Raw genomic sequence first — 16,044 nt, 5'->3', positions numbered from 1 at the left:
AGTGTCCAGGAAGTGGATCTCTTGTGTGGACTGGTCCAGGCTGAGGTTGATGGTGGGGTGGAAATTGTTGAAGTCCAGGTGGAATTCTTCAAGGGCCTCCTTTCCGTGGGTCCATATGATGAAGATGTCATCAATGTAGCGCAAGTAGAGGAGGGGCACTAGGGGACGAGAGCTGAGGAAGCGTTGTTCTAAGTCAGCCATAAAAATGTTGGCATACTGTGGGGCCATGCGGGTACCCATAGCAGTGCCACTGACTTGAAGGTATAAGTTGTCCCCAAATCTGAAGTGGTTGTGGGTGAGGACAAAGTCACAAAGCTCAGCCACCAGGCTTGCTGTGGCCTCATCAGGGATACTGTTCCTGACAGCTTGTAGTCCATCCTCATGTGGAATATTGGTATAAAGTGCTTCTACATCCATGGTGGCCAGGATGGTGTTTTCAGGAAGAACGTCAATGCACTGTAGTTTCCTCAGGAAGTCGGTGGTGTCTCGAAGATAGCTGGGAGTGCTGGTAGCATAGGGTCTGAGGAGAGTGTCCAAATAGCCAGATAATCCTGCTGTCAGAGTACCAATGCCTGAGATGATGGGGCGTCCAGGGTTTCCGGGTTTATGGATCTTGGGTAGTAGATAGAATACCCCTGGTCGGGGTTCTGGGGGTGTGTCCATGTAGATTTGTTCCCGTACTGTAGCTGGGAGTTTCTTGAGCAGATGGTGTAGTTTCTTTTGGTATTCCTCAGTAGGATCAGAGGATAGTGGCCTGTAGAATGTGGTCTTGGAGAGTTGCCTGGCAGCCTCCTGTTCATAATCTGACCTGTTCATTATGACTACAGCACCTCCTTTGTCAGCCCCTTTGATGATAATGTCAGAGTTGTTTCTGAGGCTGTGGATGGCATTGCGTTCTATACGGCTGAGGTTATGGGACAAGTGATGTTGTTTGTCCACAATTTCAGCCTGTGCACGTCTGCGGAAACACTCTTTTGTAGATACAGACTAACACGGCTACCCCCTGATACTTGACAACATGCAAGGCACTAAATTTAGCCGTATGGAGTGGAAATCCATCAACCTCAACAAAAAACTTGCACAGATACAGACAGACATCATCTTCCTCTCCAAATGCAAACAGATGGACATCATACCAAAAGGACTGAAGGTAAAAAATCCATTGCAATCAACATACTACACTGAGTATGGTGAGAGACTGTGCCACACACTCTCAAAGAAACTGAGGAACCACCTGATCAGCATCCTGTACAGCAGACAGGAGAAGATCAAGAATGAGCTCTCAGAACTGGAGACTCTCATACAATACCAGCCTTCTACACAAACTTCAACGTGGCTGGACTTTACAAAAATGAGACAAGCCATTTACAATGCACATTTCACTTCTCTACAGAGGAAAAAGGACTGTAAGCTATCTAAACTAATACCTGCCACTGGGGGCTATAACAATGGTACCCTCAACTCATCTAACAACATTGTCAATCTTTCCAACCACACACTTAGCCCAGCAGAAGAGTCTGTCCTATCTCGGGGACTCTCTTTCTGTCCCACCATCCCCACGAACATGATACAGTTCTGCGGTGATTTGGAAGCCTACTTTCGTCGTCTCCGACTCAAGGAATATTTTCAACGCACCACTGAACAGTGCACTGACCCACAGGAACCTTCCTACCAACACTACAAGAAGAGGAACTCTGCGTGGACTCCTCCTGATGGTCGAAATGACAGACTGGACCTCTACATAGAGTGTTTCCGCAGACGTGCACAGGCTGAAATTGTGGACAAACAACATCACTTGTCCCATAACCTCAGCCGTATAGAACGCAATGCCATCCACAGCCTCAGAAACAACTCTGACATTATCATCAAAGGGGCTGACAAAGGAGGTGCTGTAGTCATAATGAACAGGTCAGATTATGAACAGGAGGCTGCCAGGCAACTCTCCAAGACCACATTCTACAGGCCACTATCCTCTGATCCTACTGAGGAATACCAAAAGAAACTACACCATCTGCTCAAGAAACTCCCAGCTACAGTACGGGAACAAATCTACATGGACACACCCCCAGAACCCCGACCAGGGGTATTCTATCTACTACCCAAGATCCATAAACCCGGAAACCCTGGACGCCCCATCATCTCAGGCATTGGTACTCTGACAGCAGGATTATCTGGCTATTTGGACACTCTCCTCAGACCCTATGCTACCAGCACTCCCAGCTATCTTCGAGACACCACCGACTTCCTGAGGAAACTACAGTGCATTGACGTTCTTCCTGAAAACACCATCCTGGCCACCATGGATGTAGAAGCACTTTATACCAATATTCCACATGAGGATGGACTACAAGCTGTCAGGAACAGTATCCCTGATGAGGCCACAGCAAGCCTGGTGGCTGAGCTTTGTGACTTTGTCCTCACCCACAACCACTTCAGATTTGGGGACAACTTATACCTTCAAGTCAGTGGCACTGCTATGGGTACCCGCATGGCCCCACAGTATGCCAACATTTTTATGGCTGACTTAGAACAACGCTTCCTCAGCTCTCGTCCCCTAGTGCCCCTCCTCTACTTGCGCTACATTGATGACATCTTCATCATATGGACCCACGGAAAGGAGGCCCTTGAAGAATTCCACCTGGACTTCAACAATTTCCACCCCACCATCAACCTCAGCCTGGACCAGTCCACACAAGAGATCCACTTCCTGGACACTACAGTACAAATAAGTGATGGTCACATAAACACCACCCTATACCGGAAACCTACTGACCGCTATACGTACCTACATGCCTCCAGCTTCCATCCAAGACACATCATACGATCCATTGTCTACAGCCAAGCCCTAAGATACAACCGAATTTGCTCCAACCCCTCAGACAGAGACAAACACCTACAAGATCTTTATCAAGCATTCGTAAAACTACAATACCCACCTGGGGAAGTGAGGAAACAGATTGACAGAGCAAGACGGGTACCCAGAAATCACCTACTACAGGACAGGCCCAACAAGGACAATAACAGAACACCACTGGCCATCACATACAGCCCCCAGCTAAAACCTCTCCAGCACATTATCCACGACCTACAACCTATCCTGGAAAATGATCCCTCACTCTCACAGACCTTGGGAGGCAGGCCAGTCCTTGCTTACAGACAACCCCCCAACCTGAAGCAAATACTCACCAGCAACTACACACCACACCACAGAAACACCAACCCAGGAACCTATCCCTGTAGCAAACCTCGTTGCCTACTCTGTCCCCATATCTACTCTGGCAACAGCATCAGAGGACCCAACCACATCAGCCACACCATCAGGGGCTCATTCACCTGCACATCCACTAATGTCATATATGCCATCATGTGCCAGCAATGCCCCTCTGCCATGTACATTGGCCAAACCGGACAGTCCCTCCGCAAAAGAATAAATGGACACAAATCGGACATCAGGAATGGTAACATACACAAGCCAGTAAGTGAACACTTCAATCTCCCTGGTCATTCTATCACAGATTTAAAAGTCACTGTCATTGAACAAAAAAACTTCAGAAACAGACTTCAAAGAGAAACAGCAGAACTAAAATTCATTTGCAAATTCAACACCATTAATCTGGGCTTGAATAGGGATTGGGAGTGGCTGGCTCACTACAGAAGCAGCTTTTCCTCTCCTGGAATTGACACCTCCTCATCTATTATTGGGAGTGGACTACATCCACCCTGATTGAATTGGCCTTGTCAACACTGGTTCGCCACTTGTGAAGTAACTCCCTGCTCTCCATGTGTCTGTATATAATGCCTGCATCTGTAGCTTTCACTCTATGCATCCGAAGAAGTGAGGTTTTTACTCACGAAAGCTTATGCCCAAATAAATCTGTTAGTCTTTAAGGTGCCACCAGACTCTTTGTTGTTTACGTTTATAATGTAATTTACTACATCCCTTTTACTCGGAAAACCAACCAGCGAAAACAAAAAACGCCTTAAGCCTTCTGGACTCACTCCTCCTCTTCATCTTTTCTTTCCTAAATAGATCTTGGTGAATTTCCTTTCCTTCTCTTCTTTTGCCACCTACTCTCTTGCCTCATTTATATATATAGAAGGGCTGAAGCGCTCCGAAGCCCCCAAGTTACCCGCACCTTCACGCCATACATCTTCTGTGAGTGCAGGCTCCAACAGTGTCTCCTGTAGCCCCCCGTCCCATTGCCGACCATGCAGCGCAGGGACTGAAGGCCTTTGGCAGCTCTCACGGCCCCTGGCCGGCAGATGTCAGGTGCCCCCAAGGCCGGGGCCGCCTCGCTGCATCCCCTGCCCGGCTAGCTCCCCCACGCCTGGGGGGAGGGGTCTCCCCAGCCAGCTTCTCCGCCCCCGGGCCCTTCCCCCACCCCCAGCGCCCCTCCCCCCCCGGCTCCGGCCCCGCGACACCCCCCGCCCCGGTACCGTTTACAGATGGACGCGTCCTCGCAGGTGCCCCTCACCGCCTCGTCCGCCTCCTCGGAGCCGGCAAAGCACAGGGTGTCCCGCACGGCGGTCGCCATGGGAGGGGGTCAGCGGGGGGGGGGGAGGCCCAGACAGGGGCATGGAGCTGGGAACTGCGAAGGGGCTCGCAAACCTCCGCGCAGACTTCCGCCCCTACACGCTAGCCCCCGCCCATTGGGCCTTCCCGCCGCCCATTGGCCGGTGGCTAGCAGCCGCATGACGAAGGGAGCTGCCGTTGGTCAGTGGTACTGCCAACTCAAATTCGATCCAATACGAACGTGGGAAAGCTAACAAGCGCCGCCCATTAAAGGTCAGCGCGCCGCAGGGGCTTCTGGGAGATGTAGTCCTAGCTGCTCACAAACGTTAAATAATAGTATTTAATTAATAGCAGGACTGACCGGCCTCATCCTCCAAAAGCCAGCCCACAAGAGAGGAAAAATCAGTTTTCTCTAAGTGCTTACACTTCTGCAAACTTTATGTGATCAGCACTGCTGGTCAGTATTACAGACTGATCCCACTAAAGCTTTATGTTGCAGAATCCTTTTTACCTCCCTAGGACATGGTTTCCTTATACTGTCATAGAAGAATATCAGGGTTGGAAGGGACCTTAGGAGATCATCTAGTCCAACCCCCTGCTCAAAGCAGGACCAATTCCCAATTAAATCATCCAAGAGATTTTTTGCCCCATATCCCTAAATGGCCCTCTCAAGGATTGAACTCACAACCTGGGGTTTAGCAGGCCAATGCTCAAACCACTGAGCTATCCCTCCCCCCTAAAACTATATATAAGTAACTTCAATTGATTACAAGTGACTTTGTGCTGGGAATCTATCTACACTTCACATCAATGGGATTTACTTGGGGGACAGTACAGTCTCTAAATTTTAAAAAATTACCTGTCTGTTCACAATTCACTTGGTATTTGGGCTTCAAAGTGGTCCAGTGAATAAGGCACTGGAATGGGAATAAGGAGACCTGGTCTATTCCAGTATTGTTCCTGACCTGCAGGGTAACTTGAGCAAGCCACTTCCCACTCTGTTTCCACTTACACCTTTTGTGTTTCTTGTTGTTAGATTGTAAACCCTCGTACTACAGTAAGGAGCACAATGGTGCCCTGGTCTCAGCTGGTGCCTCTAAATACTACTGTAACACAAATAATAAAATATTAATGTCACCTAGGAGAACAGTGGTTTTGTGGCTAAAGGACAGGATGGCTTGGAAAGCAAGCAGTCATCATGGTTTGTGCTTTCAGCTCTATCTGTGTCTTGCTCTATGTCCTGATCTGTAAAATTGAGATATTTGCCTGTTTCACAGGATTTCATCAATAGCTGTTGAATACCTATAATCTTTTGGAGAGCCACAGAGGAAATACTACAGCACAAATATATTCTACTAGATTTCTACTTTTGCTGCATAAGGCTGTTTACTTTTCTATTTTTTAAAATATAGATTCTTAATGAACGATAACACACCAGAGAAACCCAACGCGCAGAAAGAAGTGATGTTGGTGTTTCAGTACGTAGGCTTCTCTCTAGGTCAGTACTAAAGCTAATGCATTTGTTTGGTTAGAGCAAGTACTGTTAGAGAGTGGTGCAATTTTAGGGTGTAAAATAAGCTGGTAAACACGTGTGGATATTAAAGATTGCACTTCTGGCAAGTCTTGGGCCCTAGTGTCCTGGCCAAACTGCACTCCACAGTCATTATATTCTGTCTCATTTGCTTCCTGCAGAAGCCTGTTCTATAGCATTACTGCACCCTGCTAAAAGCTACTTAGGGTTGCCAACAGTCCCTTGTTACAAGGGGCATCCATTATTTTTCCATCTCTCTACAAGAAAATGGAGAGGTGCTGAGTGCCGCAAAAAGGCGCAAAAAATACCCCTGGCACATGAATTTAAAATTTAAAATTAATGGAGATATCCTATCTCCTAGAACTGGAAGGGACCTTGCAAGGTCATTGAGTCCAGCCCCCTGCCTTCACTAGCAGGACCAAGTACTGATTTTTGCCCCAGATCCCTAAGTGGCCCCCTCAAGGATTGAACTCACAACCCTGGGTTTAGCAGGCCAATGCTCAAACCACTGAGCTATCCCACCCCCCTTGTTATTATGAATGACGCTATCAGGAAGAGGAGTGAGTCGGGGGGGCTAAGAAAACAGGCCCCCATTGGTGAAATCCCCAGGGATGCGTAGGCTGGGCGCCCGAAAGGAAACAGCCAGCCAAGCAGGGGCGGCGCAAGGCCCAAAGAGGAGGGAAGCCAGGGCGACCCGGAGAAGAAGGGGGCACACAGCTGGGGTAAGCGACTCCTCTGCGGCTCCCCCTGCTCCGTGGCTGACCCCTTAGGAGCGGAGGGCCGGCCGGACGCCACAGCACCTGGCCCCGCCTGCAGGGCTCGGCGCGCTGCCCCAGGCAGGGCTCAGGCTGCCCCGGCTGCTGAGCAGGACACCGCGGCCTCAGGTCCAAGGGGCACAAAATGGCTCCCCGATCCCCGCGTGACGCCAACATCCGGGCCTCAGCGCGCAGCGCAACGGCCCCGCTAGGTGGCCCCCATCCGGGTCTTTTCGCCCCCTCCCTGCCTCAGGGCCCGGATGTTGTCCACAAGGCAGGCGGCTGGGTCACATGACGCGGGCACCCACGTGACTCGCCCCTCTCGGGGAAGGCGGAGCCGGAAGTGGCGCTGGCTTCCGGTGGGGACGGCCGGCTGGGTGTGCGGTGGGAGAGCGGCGCTCGGGGTTCGAGCTGCCGCGGGAAGCAGGGACGAGGCCGGGTCTGGCCGCAGCGTTTCCCGGGAGGCGCAGAGGCAGGAGCCGCCGCCATGAAGAAGCAGTTCAACCGCATGCGGCTGCTGGCCAACCAGACCGTGGGCCGGTAAGAGCCCGGCAGCCCCTCACCCTGCCCGGGGCGGGAGCCTGTCCCGGAGCCCCGGGAACCTCCGGCGGCGCTCGCTCCGCTCCCCTCCCCTCCCCTCCCCTCCGAGAGCCCGGGCGGCTGGCGCCCCGTGTGGAGGGGTCTGGCCCCGCCCCCTCCCCTCTGAGGGGGGTCTGGGGGGGTCCGTCATCCTTTGAGCTGCCCGGCCCATCGCCCGGGGCACTCGCTCGCCCCGCTGCGGCAGTGACTCGCCCGCGGCGCCGGAGGAGGCGGGGTTGTCAGGGGCCACGGGCCTGGCCAAAATAAGTTGCTTAATTCAGTTACACCGCGTTACCCGCTCTGCTGCTCCCGGGTCCATCCACTCCCCCCGTCTTTCCGAGCACTGGTGCTTGCCAGCCCCTTGCCAGCTCTCTGCCCGGGGGGGCTCTGCATGGCTGACCCAGTGACACTTCGTCTCTAGGGCGTTTTGTGAGGTGGACTTGGTTTGGAGAAGCCGTCCTGAGGTGACTGTGTCTCAGTACAGCCTGGGGCACACTGTCCTTAGTAGGTTTCAGAGTCACAGCCCTGTTAGTCTGTATCTTAAAAAAAAACAAAACAAACGGAGTCCTTGTGGCACCTGAGAGACTAACACATTTATTTTAGCATAAGCTTTCATGGGCTACAACCCACTTCTTTGGCTGCATAGAATGGAACATATATATATATATATATATATATATATATATATATATATATATATATATATACACACAGAGCTCAGAATTTGGTCTGGTAAAATGTATGGGAGGGGACAGGTCCACTGATGAACAAGGCCAAACAGATATTCTCAGCATCTTGAATACACTATGACCTCACTGTTTCCAGCAGTTCTAGTACAGAAACTTATTTTGTGGCTGTTGCACTACTTTAGTAACTGAAGAAACTTAATTTCTTCTGGACACCACGAGAACTTGTTCTCCTGTTGTTCCACAGGAATATGCTGTTATCCTCCTTTATTGATACTGAAAGTGACTTTGGAAATGCTGCTTCATGAAATTGGGGGTGTGGAAATTCTATTTTTTATGCTACTCTTTATCATAACGTCTAGGACTTTATGCTCTTTTTCACATATGTTATCAATTCAGTGATTTATGAGATTGACTAACATAAATATAAAACAGAAAGTAGAAAAAATGTGCACTGGGTCCTATGTTTCCTAGATGTGATTAAATGTTGCCATCTCAGCAGTGCTAGGAGTTTAAAGCTAGCTCGTGTAAAATGTTGCTTCTCAGGTATATTTTGGCCAATCAGTATATTGTTTCAGTAGTATAATTTGACATGTATAAACACAGAAAGCAAAAACTTTAACCTATTGGAGGTATATTATACTGATGCAAAAAAAGAAATGTAAGGAATTTTTTTTTACCACCTGGATTGGCTGTACATGTGGCAGTACAGTTCTTTGATTTATAAGTTGAGCTACACAAAGTTCCTACAAAACTATTTGCATTCTACACTTCCTTTTCATATTTTGTTTAATTCTTTCACTTCCTTAATTTTTTGGTAAATTTTGTTTATGCTTACTCTCTTCTTCATTCTATTTGATATTTTTCAAGGAAGCTCAGACTGCACAAATAAGGGTCAGTCTTAATTGGTTAATCAGAGTAGCAGCCGTGTTAGTCTGTATCCGCAAAAAGAAGAGCAGGAGTACTTGTGGCACCTTAGAGACTAACAGATTTATTAGAGCATAAGCTTTCGTGGACTACAGCCCAAATATGCATCCGAAGAAGTGGGCTGTAGTCCACGAAAGCTTATGCTCTAATAAATCTGTTAGTCTCTAGGGTGCCACAAGTACTCCTGTTCTTCTTTTAGTCTTAATTGGCAGAGAAGTTAGGCCTCTGCAGTAACCAAAGTGTAAGTGTCACCAGGCATAAATGCCACTAATCTAGTTTTTTGTTTTGTTTAGGCCAAAGACCTTCCAAAAGGGCTGAGCCAATAAATTTCACATACCTAAGCATAACTTGGTGTCATCTGTATATACTGAAATGTGATTTAGTGTTCTTTTAAGATCGATTTGTATCTTTTAGAGTAACTTATTTCTTGTTCGAGTTTTGCTTTTCCTAGCTAAAAGTTGGTCTGGAACAAGGCTCAACTTTTGCCTCACTGTTTACGGGGTACTTAGAGCTATGTGCTTTCTCTTCAGGATCCACTTCTACATGAAACAAATAAGAAATGTCAACTGATGATAGCTGGTTCCTTATTTATGATTAATAAATGGAGATATTTCAAACCTCTTCCATTCTCACTTCCCTGCCCCACATCTTTATCTCACTTCTCATCTTAAGATATTAGCTTTTTGAAGTGGGAATCATATCTAGTGTTGGTACAGTTCGTAGAACAATGGGCCTGATCTTACATGGGGCTTCTTGGAGCTATTGTAAATATAGAGCCAACAAATGCCATATACAACTTCTCACTTTAGAAAATATGTGTGGAAAGAGTGCATGAAATCTTGTTAACTGTATGTAGCAATTTGTACGGGAGTAGAGGTCTCAACCTTGAAGGTGATCTTTGACTACTGCAGTTGAAAAATGTTTTTATTGCTAGAGTCCGATGGAAGCTGCAGCTATCAGAGTTGTTTCATTACTGGTATTCTCAGGGTGTGGTAACCATATAAGCATGATTATAAGTCACATTCCTCTGCCAGGTAGCCTGTTGTTGTATTAATTGTCTGTGCCTGGAATAGTGGAGTCACTGGCTTCGCTAAAATATAAACAAATGTACAGAATAACTTCTCAGAGGGGAAAAAAGTTGAAAATGACATGAAAATTAACGTCATGAGGTCCAAAGTTAAAGGGAATTATCGAGATATTTCTTAACATTCTGTTCTGTTTACCATAATTCCTTGTACGCTTTAAATGGAAACTTTTCCTTATCAGCTTTTTGCTCACTCATAGTGACTTTTTCTACTGTAGGTTCCTCGTGAGTGCAGGGCTGCAAGCATGGACTCTTTCCAAAGAGAATTAAACCACTGCTTTTTAAATGGCATAAAGAATTAAATGGAAGTGGGGACATTAAGGAAGGAAAAAGTACTTCACACTTTGGACAGTGCAACTTGATCATTGGCCATAGTGGTTATACCTTTAGCCAGGGATTCTGAGGGCAGACTGAGTTAACTACAGTTCCAGCTTTAGTTTAGATCTGAGCAACAGATGTGCTTTGTTAAGCTGTGAATTAAGTTCCAAGGCTCATATTTAAACTGTTTGGATTTGAATCGATGCCCTTTAAAATGAATGGAGCAATTCACACCTTAAAGCTATTGTTTCAGGCTCCTTGTGAACTCTGGCACATGTTGCTGCATCAGTTGGCCTGAAAAAATGTGACGCGAAGTTATCTCCACAACCATAACATATGAGAGGAGAAAAATTGAGGCTTGACTATGTGCCCCACCCCACTACACCTTAGGAAACACCGTTTTAAAGACTGACTTAAAATGTTAAGATTTTCCTCAAGCCATTGTTTAAAGGGAACAGCTATATGACACCCTAGCAGGAAAGGTGATTGTGGGAAAGGACAACAAAAGGATAGACTACCTCTTGAGCAGATGTTCCCACACTCTTAAAAATAACATCTGGTGGTTGTATGTACAACTTCCCCTTACCCATCTGAGTGTCATCCATTTTTCAGCGGAATCAACTGTTGTTAGAAATAGGTCTACTTTTAGCTGGCTAGTGCTAAAGATGGCCTTTTCTTCAAAGATAGCTAGGGAGCCACATAATTGATCTTTCCAGGGGTATGAAAGGCCTTTCCTGCAGTCAGTATAGTGGTATGTATTCCTTACCTAAAACTACCATATCTCTTTCTATTGGAAATGCATCTGTTCTCTTATCTACAACTTTGTCTCCCTGCTGGAGCTCTGATAGTGCTACCTCAGCTGCAGGCATCCTCTATGCTAGGAAATAGCTTCTGGTGCTGCAGCAGAGTGGTCACTTGAAAAATTAACTAGGTCAAAGTAAAGATAACATAGTGGGAAGTTAAGTTCTGCTTCTTGGGTCAAACATATAGGATGGGTAAAACAAGAGCACAAGAGAAGAAGCAACTTACTGGAGCAATGAAAGTAGCAATAGGGAAAAACTGTATTAGAGTAGAGAAGTGACACCTAGGAAGTATGCCTGTAAATATATTGAAAGAGGGATATGGAATTACAAAAGCCCTGAAGGAGCTGAGAGAAAATAATTGAGGAGGGGAGAGTTAAGTGGAGCAGAATACCAAAATCACTAATTTGCCTGGTTTTAGATGTTCTGCAGTAATTATCCTTCAGACTGGAGGATGGTGTTAGGTTCCCCACTTCATTTTGGTACTCTAACAAGCACTCCTAACTCTTGTGGAATGCTTTATTTTTCAGTATTTTTAATTGATGGCTTGCTGCAAGTAATGCAGCCCTGGAAACGAGTAACTCTGCATGAGATGGACAGAACTTGAAGAGCCATGGTTAGTTTGTAAAACAAAATATCAAGTTACTGTATTTTAAAATAATTGAGGAAAGGGGCAAAGGAGGGGAACTGCTGTAAGGGCTTGGCTACACTTGTGAGTTACAGCGCAATAAAGGAGCCCCGGGCGCACTAGCTCACTCCCCATCCACACTGGCAAGGCACTTAGAGTGCTTGGATTCTGCGGCTAGAGCGCTGCTGGTACTCCACCTTGGCGAGAGGAATAACGTTTGCTGCGCCCCCCCGCTGGAGCGCCAGTGTGGACGAGGTGTTGCATTACTGCGCTCTGATCAGCTTCCAGAAATGTCCCATAAATCTCCTTTAGTCAAGTGGCCACTCTTCTCATTGTTTTGAATTCACTGTAGGAATGCGGATATGCCATTTGAAAGCTCCGTTTCTGACAGCCGGCTGCTTATCTGCTGTGAGACAAAGCAACCATTAGTGTGGAATGCTGTGTGTGAGAGAGAGAGAGAGAGGTGAAGGGGGGTGGGTGTCTGATGCTGTCTGAACTTACAAGACAGCATGTTGACATGCTCTCAGCCCCCCCAAAACCCACTCTCTTCCCCCCACATACACACAACACACTCCCTGTCACACTCCTCTCCACCCCCCCCATTTAAAAAACACATTGCAGTCACTTGCATGCTGGGATAGCTGCCCATAATGCACTGCTCCCAATGCTGCTGCAAGTGCCACAAAGGTGGCCATGCCCGTGCGCTTGAAGCTGTCAGTGTGGACAGATGGTAGCGCTTTCCCTACTGCGCTCTACGAAGGCCGGTTTAACTCAAAGCGCTCTACATCTGCAAGTAGCCATGCCCTAAGTGAAAAGGTGTTAGTAAAAATTGTGTTAACATGCTGCTCAGGAAAGAGACCTAGAAATTGCTGTACTGGATGGTATCAGTGGTCTCCCCTTTAATTTCATTATCTGATAGTGGACAGTACCAGCTACTTGAGAGGAAGTTGCAAGTAACTCCTTACTCAACAATTATAATAAAATAACCTGCCATTACAGGAAGCAACGCCTTAGCCCTCTTCAGAGGAGAATGTTTAATGCTCTGAAGCAAGTGTTACATCCCTTCCAAAATTTTTAATCTTTATTAGCATTACTCTGGATGTTCTTGTTACCATATCAATCAGTGCCCACCCGGTTTTTGAATCCTACTCAGTTCTTGGCCTTCCTATAGTGGCAATGAGTTTCACGGGCTAACTGTGCATCATTCAAAATTTCCCATGTTTTTAAAACTCGATAGTTTTACTAGAATGTTGACTGTGTAATAGCGTTAGCGTTTCAGTCTCTGACTTGGATTCCATGTTAATAGAAAAATTGAACATCTGTCTGAGCCAGCTGGCTACAGTTTGCCTCCCTGTGCTAATCTTTCTAGTAATAAACTGAGAATGTAGTCGAGTGTCCATGGTCTGGAATGCATTGAGATCTGGCATGCTAAAACACTCTGGAATTTGTGTGTGTTGCTCTGAGGATTTAAATCAGGAATTGTAGATGGGAATACTCCTGGTTAATGCCTAACACCTTGGTTTTACATATACCCACCAATTTTTGGATCTTATTGTAGTTGATTAAAATAATTCTCCAAAGAAACTGACAATTTAATACCACATCTAGACTGACTTATTGATTTAATTGCCTTTGTTTACCAGGGCATCGTTGTGTGGCTGTGTTCTCAGTGTTGCTACAGTTAAGGGTGAAATGGCAATACAAGATGTGCAAGAAGTAGTAAAGTTGAAGACTTTATCAAGTTACAATAATCAACTAAAGTTAACGCTTTCTCTTTAATACGAAACCTGACCTCCAGGACCTTGAAGCTGATCCCAAGCAACATTTTGCTTAGGTTGGCATTTTGGCCATCGCTCAGATGGGAATTGGATCTGTGTTTTTCATGTGGCTAGCTGCATACTGTATCTGCAAGTCAGAGCTGACAGTATACCATTATAGAATTTTTCAACTTCTTTTAGAATTAATAATTTACAGAAGTCCTTACCTCCATAGTCTCATTTTTGCCAATTCAGATATTTGCAGGGCTTTTAGATATTTGTATGGCTTGATTTATTTTGTTATACATAATCTCATAAGTTAGGGTATAGCTTTTAATTGGTGGTATCATATATGAAACTGAGATTTTCTGTTATGGAATTTGCATATTAAATTATTGCCCATCTTTCTATCCTGGCATTTACTTTGTTTTGGATACCAGATTGGCCCCAGCCTTTGAGATAAGTGGTTTCTATATTCTGCATGTCCTACGATGACAAATGTATGCTCTTAGTTTCACTTCTATTTAGCTGAATAGACAATCATGATTTAATTTTAAGTAAAACACAGAAAATTCTGTAAACTCCGAATACTCTGCTATATTCGCTCTCAAGAGTTTCAAGAGACAATGGAATAGTGACTAAGATTACTGTTTGTTTCTTTACCCTTGACTCCTCGTGATCAGACATTGATTCTGCCAGGTAGAACCTGAAGTGAAGTTAGAAGTAACTGTAAGGGTTCTCTTGCTTCAGTGTTAAAATACTAATTATTTTTGTCCAGAACCAATAGACTCTCTGACCAGGATTTGAAGTATGGTAGTGCCTAAATTAAAAATGAGGTTTGGGGTAGTTGTCAGAACTTGGCTTTATAGTTGTAATTATCATCTCAACAAATTATATTCTGAAAGTAATGTCAGTATGAAGGTTTGTTCAAGTGATACGAATACAAATGTACACTTTACCTACACATACCTGAAAAATGATTTCATAAGGGTGTTTTTTAAGGATGTGCTGTTTAGTTTGAGAAACAGGTTTGCAGTTATTAAGACTATTAGACTTCACGTCTAATGAATGTTACTCATCACTGTGGTTTCTTTCCTGATTCCAGAGAGGGATCTGTATCACTACTGTTCCCAATAATTCTCTTGGTGTTTTTAGGATGCATTTACCATCAAATTCAAACTGGGAGGTGTCAGGATCAGACCAGTTTTCCTGGAAAACTATCTTATCAGATGTAAATCTTAAACTTTAGGTTGACAGGTACATGTGTTTCTTGGCATTGGCAGAGATGTTCTCTATTATTAAATAATGGTCTTGGTCTCTTAGAATACAGACTGCAAATCTGAATAACTTGCCTTCCAGATTGCACCACAAACCACCTGCCTTATAGGAGATGGGTAGCTGCATCCCACTTAGTTCTCCTCTTAGTGCAAGCTCTCCTATACAAGTGGAGTGTGTTTCAATATCCTGCACATGTGATCTCAGGCTGACTTATCTTTTAATAGCTCACACCCAGGATAAAAATGATTATGCTAAAGCATCTTCATCATCTGGACCCATGGAAAAGAAGCCCTTGAGGAATTTCACCATGATTTCAATAATTTCCATCCCACCATCAACCTCAGCCTAGATCAATCCACACAAGCGGTCCATTTCCTGGACACTACTGTGCTAATAAGCGATGGTCACATCAATACCACCCTATACCGGAAACCTACTGACCGCTACACTTACCTACATGCCTCCAGCTTCCATCCAGGACACACCACACGATCCATTGTCTACAGCCAAGCTCTAAGATATAACCGCATTTGCTCCAATCCCTCGGATAGAGACAAGCACCTACAAGATCTCTATCAAGCATTCTTAAAACTACAATACCCACCTGCTGAAGTGAAAAAACAGATTGACAGAGCCAGACGAGTACCCAGAAGTCACCTCCTACAAGACAGGCCCAACAAAGAAAATAACAGAACACCACTAGCTGTCACCTTCAGCCCCCAACTAAAACCTCTCCAGCGCATCATCAGAGATCTACAACCTATCCTGAAAGATGATCCTTTACTCTCACAGATCTTGGGAGACAGACCTGTCCTCGCTTACAGACAACCCCCCAACCTAAAGCAAATACTCACCAGCAACCACACATCACTGAACAAAACCACTAACCCAGGAACCTATCCTTGTAACAAACCCCAATGCCAACTCTGTCCACATATCTATTCAAGTGACATCATCATAGGACCTAATCACATCAGCCATACCATCAGGGGCTCGTTCACCTGCACATCTACCAATGTGATCTATGCCATCATGTGCCAGCAATGCCCCTCTGCCATGTACATTGGCCAAACTGGACAGTCTCTACGCAAAAGAATTAATGGACACAAATCTGACATCAGGAATCAAAATACTCAAAAACCAGTGGGAGAACACTTTAACCTGTCTGGTCATTCAGTGACAGACCTG

At 45.7% G+C, this 16,044-nt stretch overlaps 2 protein-coding genes across 9 annotated transcripts in view; one reads left to right on the top strand and one right to left on the bottom strand.

The window, feature by feature from the left end:
* Positions 1 to 4,622, bottom strand: part of LCMT1 (leucine carboxyl methyltransferase 1) — a 31,621-nt gene extending 26,999 nt beyond the window's left edge. The window contains exon 1 of one of the 2 annotated variants that reach the window (XM_054041798.1): positions 4,438 to 4,622. In XM_054041798.1, the coding sequence (XP_053897773.1) occupies positions 4,438 to 4,535 (98 nt within the window). In that variant the 5' untranslated portion in view covers positions 4,536 to 4,622. The remainder of the gene's footprint in view (positions 1 to 4,437) is intronic. The other variant, XM_054041799.1, reaches the window with a different exon arrangement.
* Positions 4,623 to 7,142: 2,520 nt separating this feature from the next.
* Positions 7,143 to 16,044, top strand: part of ARHGAP17 (Rho GTPase activating protein 17) — a 69,344-nt gene continuing 60,442 nt past the window's right edge. For 6 of the 7 annotated variants that reach the window (XR_008446578.1, XR_008446577.1, XM_054043167.1 and 3 more), the window contains exon 1: positions 7,143 to 7,339. Coding sequence is in view for 5 of the 7 variants with exons in the window: in XM_054043167.1 (XP_053899142.1) it covers positions 7,287 to 7,339 (53 nt within the window). In the remaining 2 variants the exon portion in view is untranslated. The remainder of the gene's footprint in view (positions 7,340 to 16,044) is intronic. The other variant, XM_054043172.1, reaches the window with a different exon arrangement.

Source organism: Malaclemys terrapin, chromosome 10 (genome assembly GCF_027887155.1).
Source record: "Malaclemys terrapin pileata isolate rMalTer1 chromosome 10, rMalTer1.hap1, whole genome shotgun sequence".
NCBI lineage: Eukaryota > Metazoa > Chordata > Testudines > Emydidae > Malaclemys > Malaclemys terrapin.
Note: the sequence above shows the minus strand (reverse complement) of the source record. Positions and strands in the feature narration are given on the sequence as shown.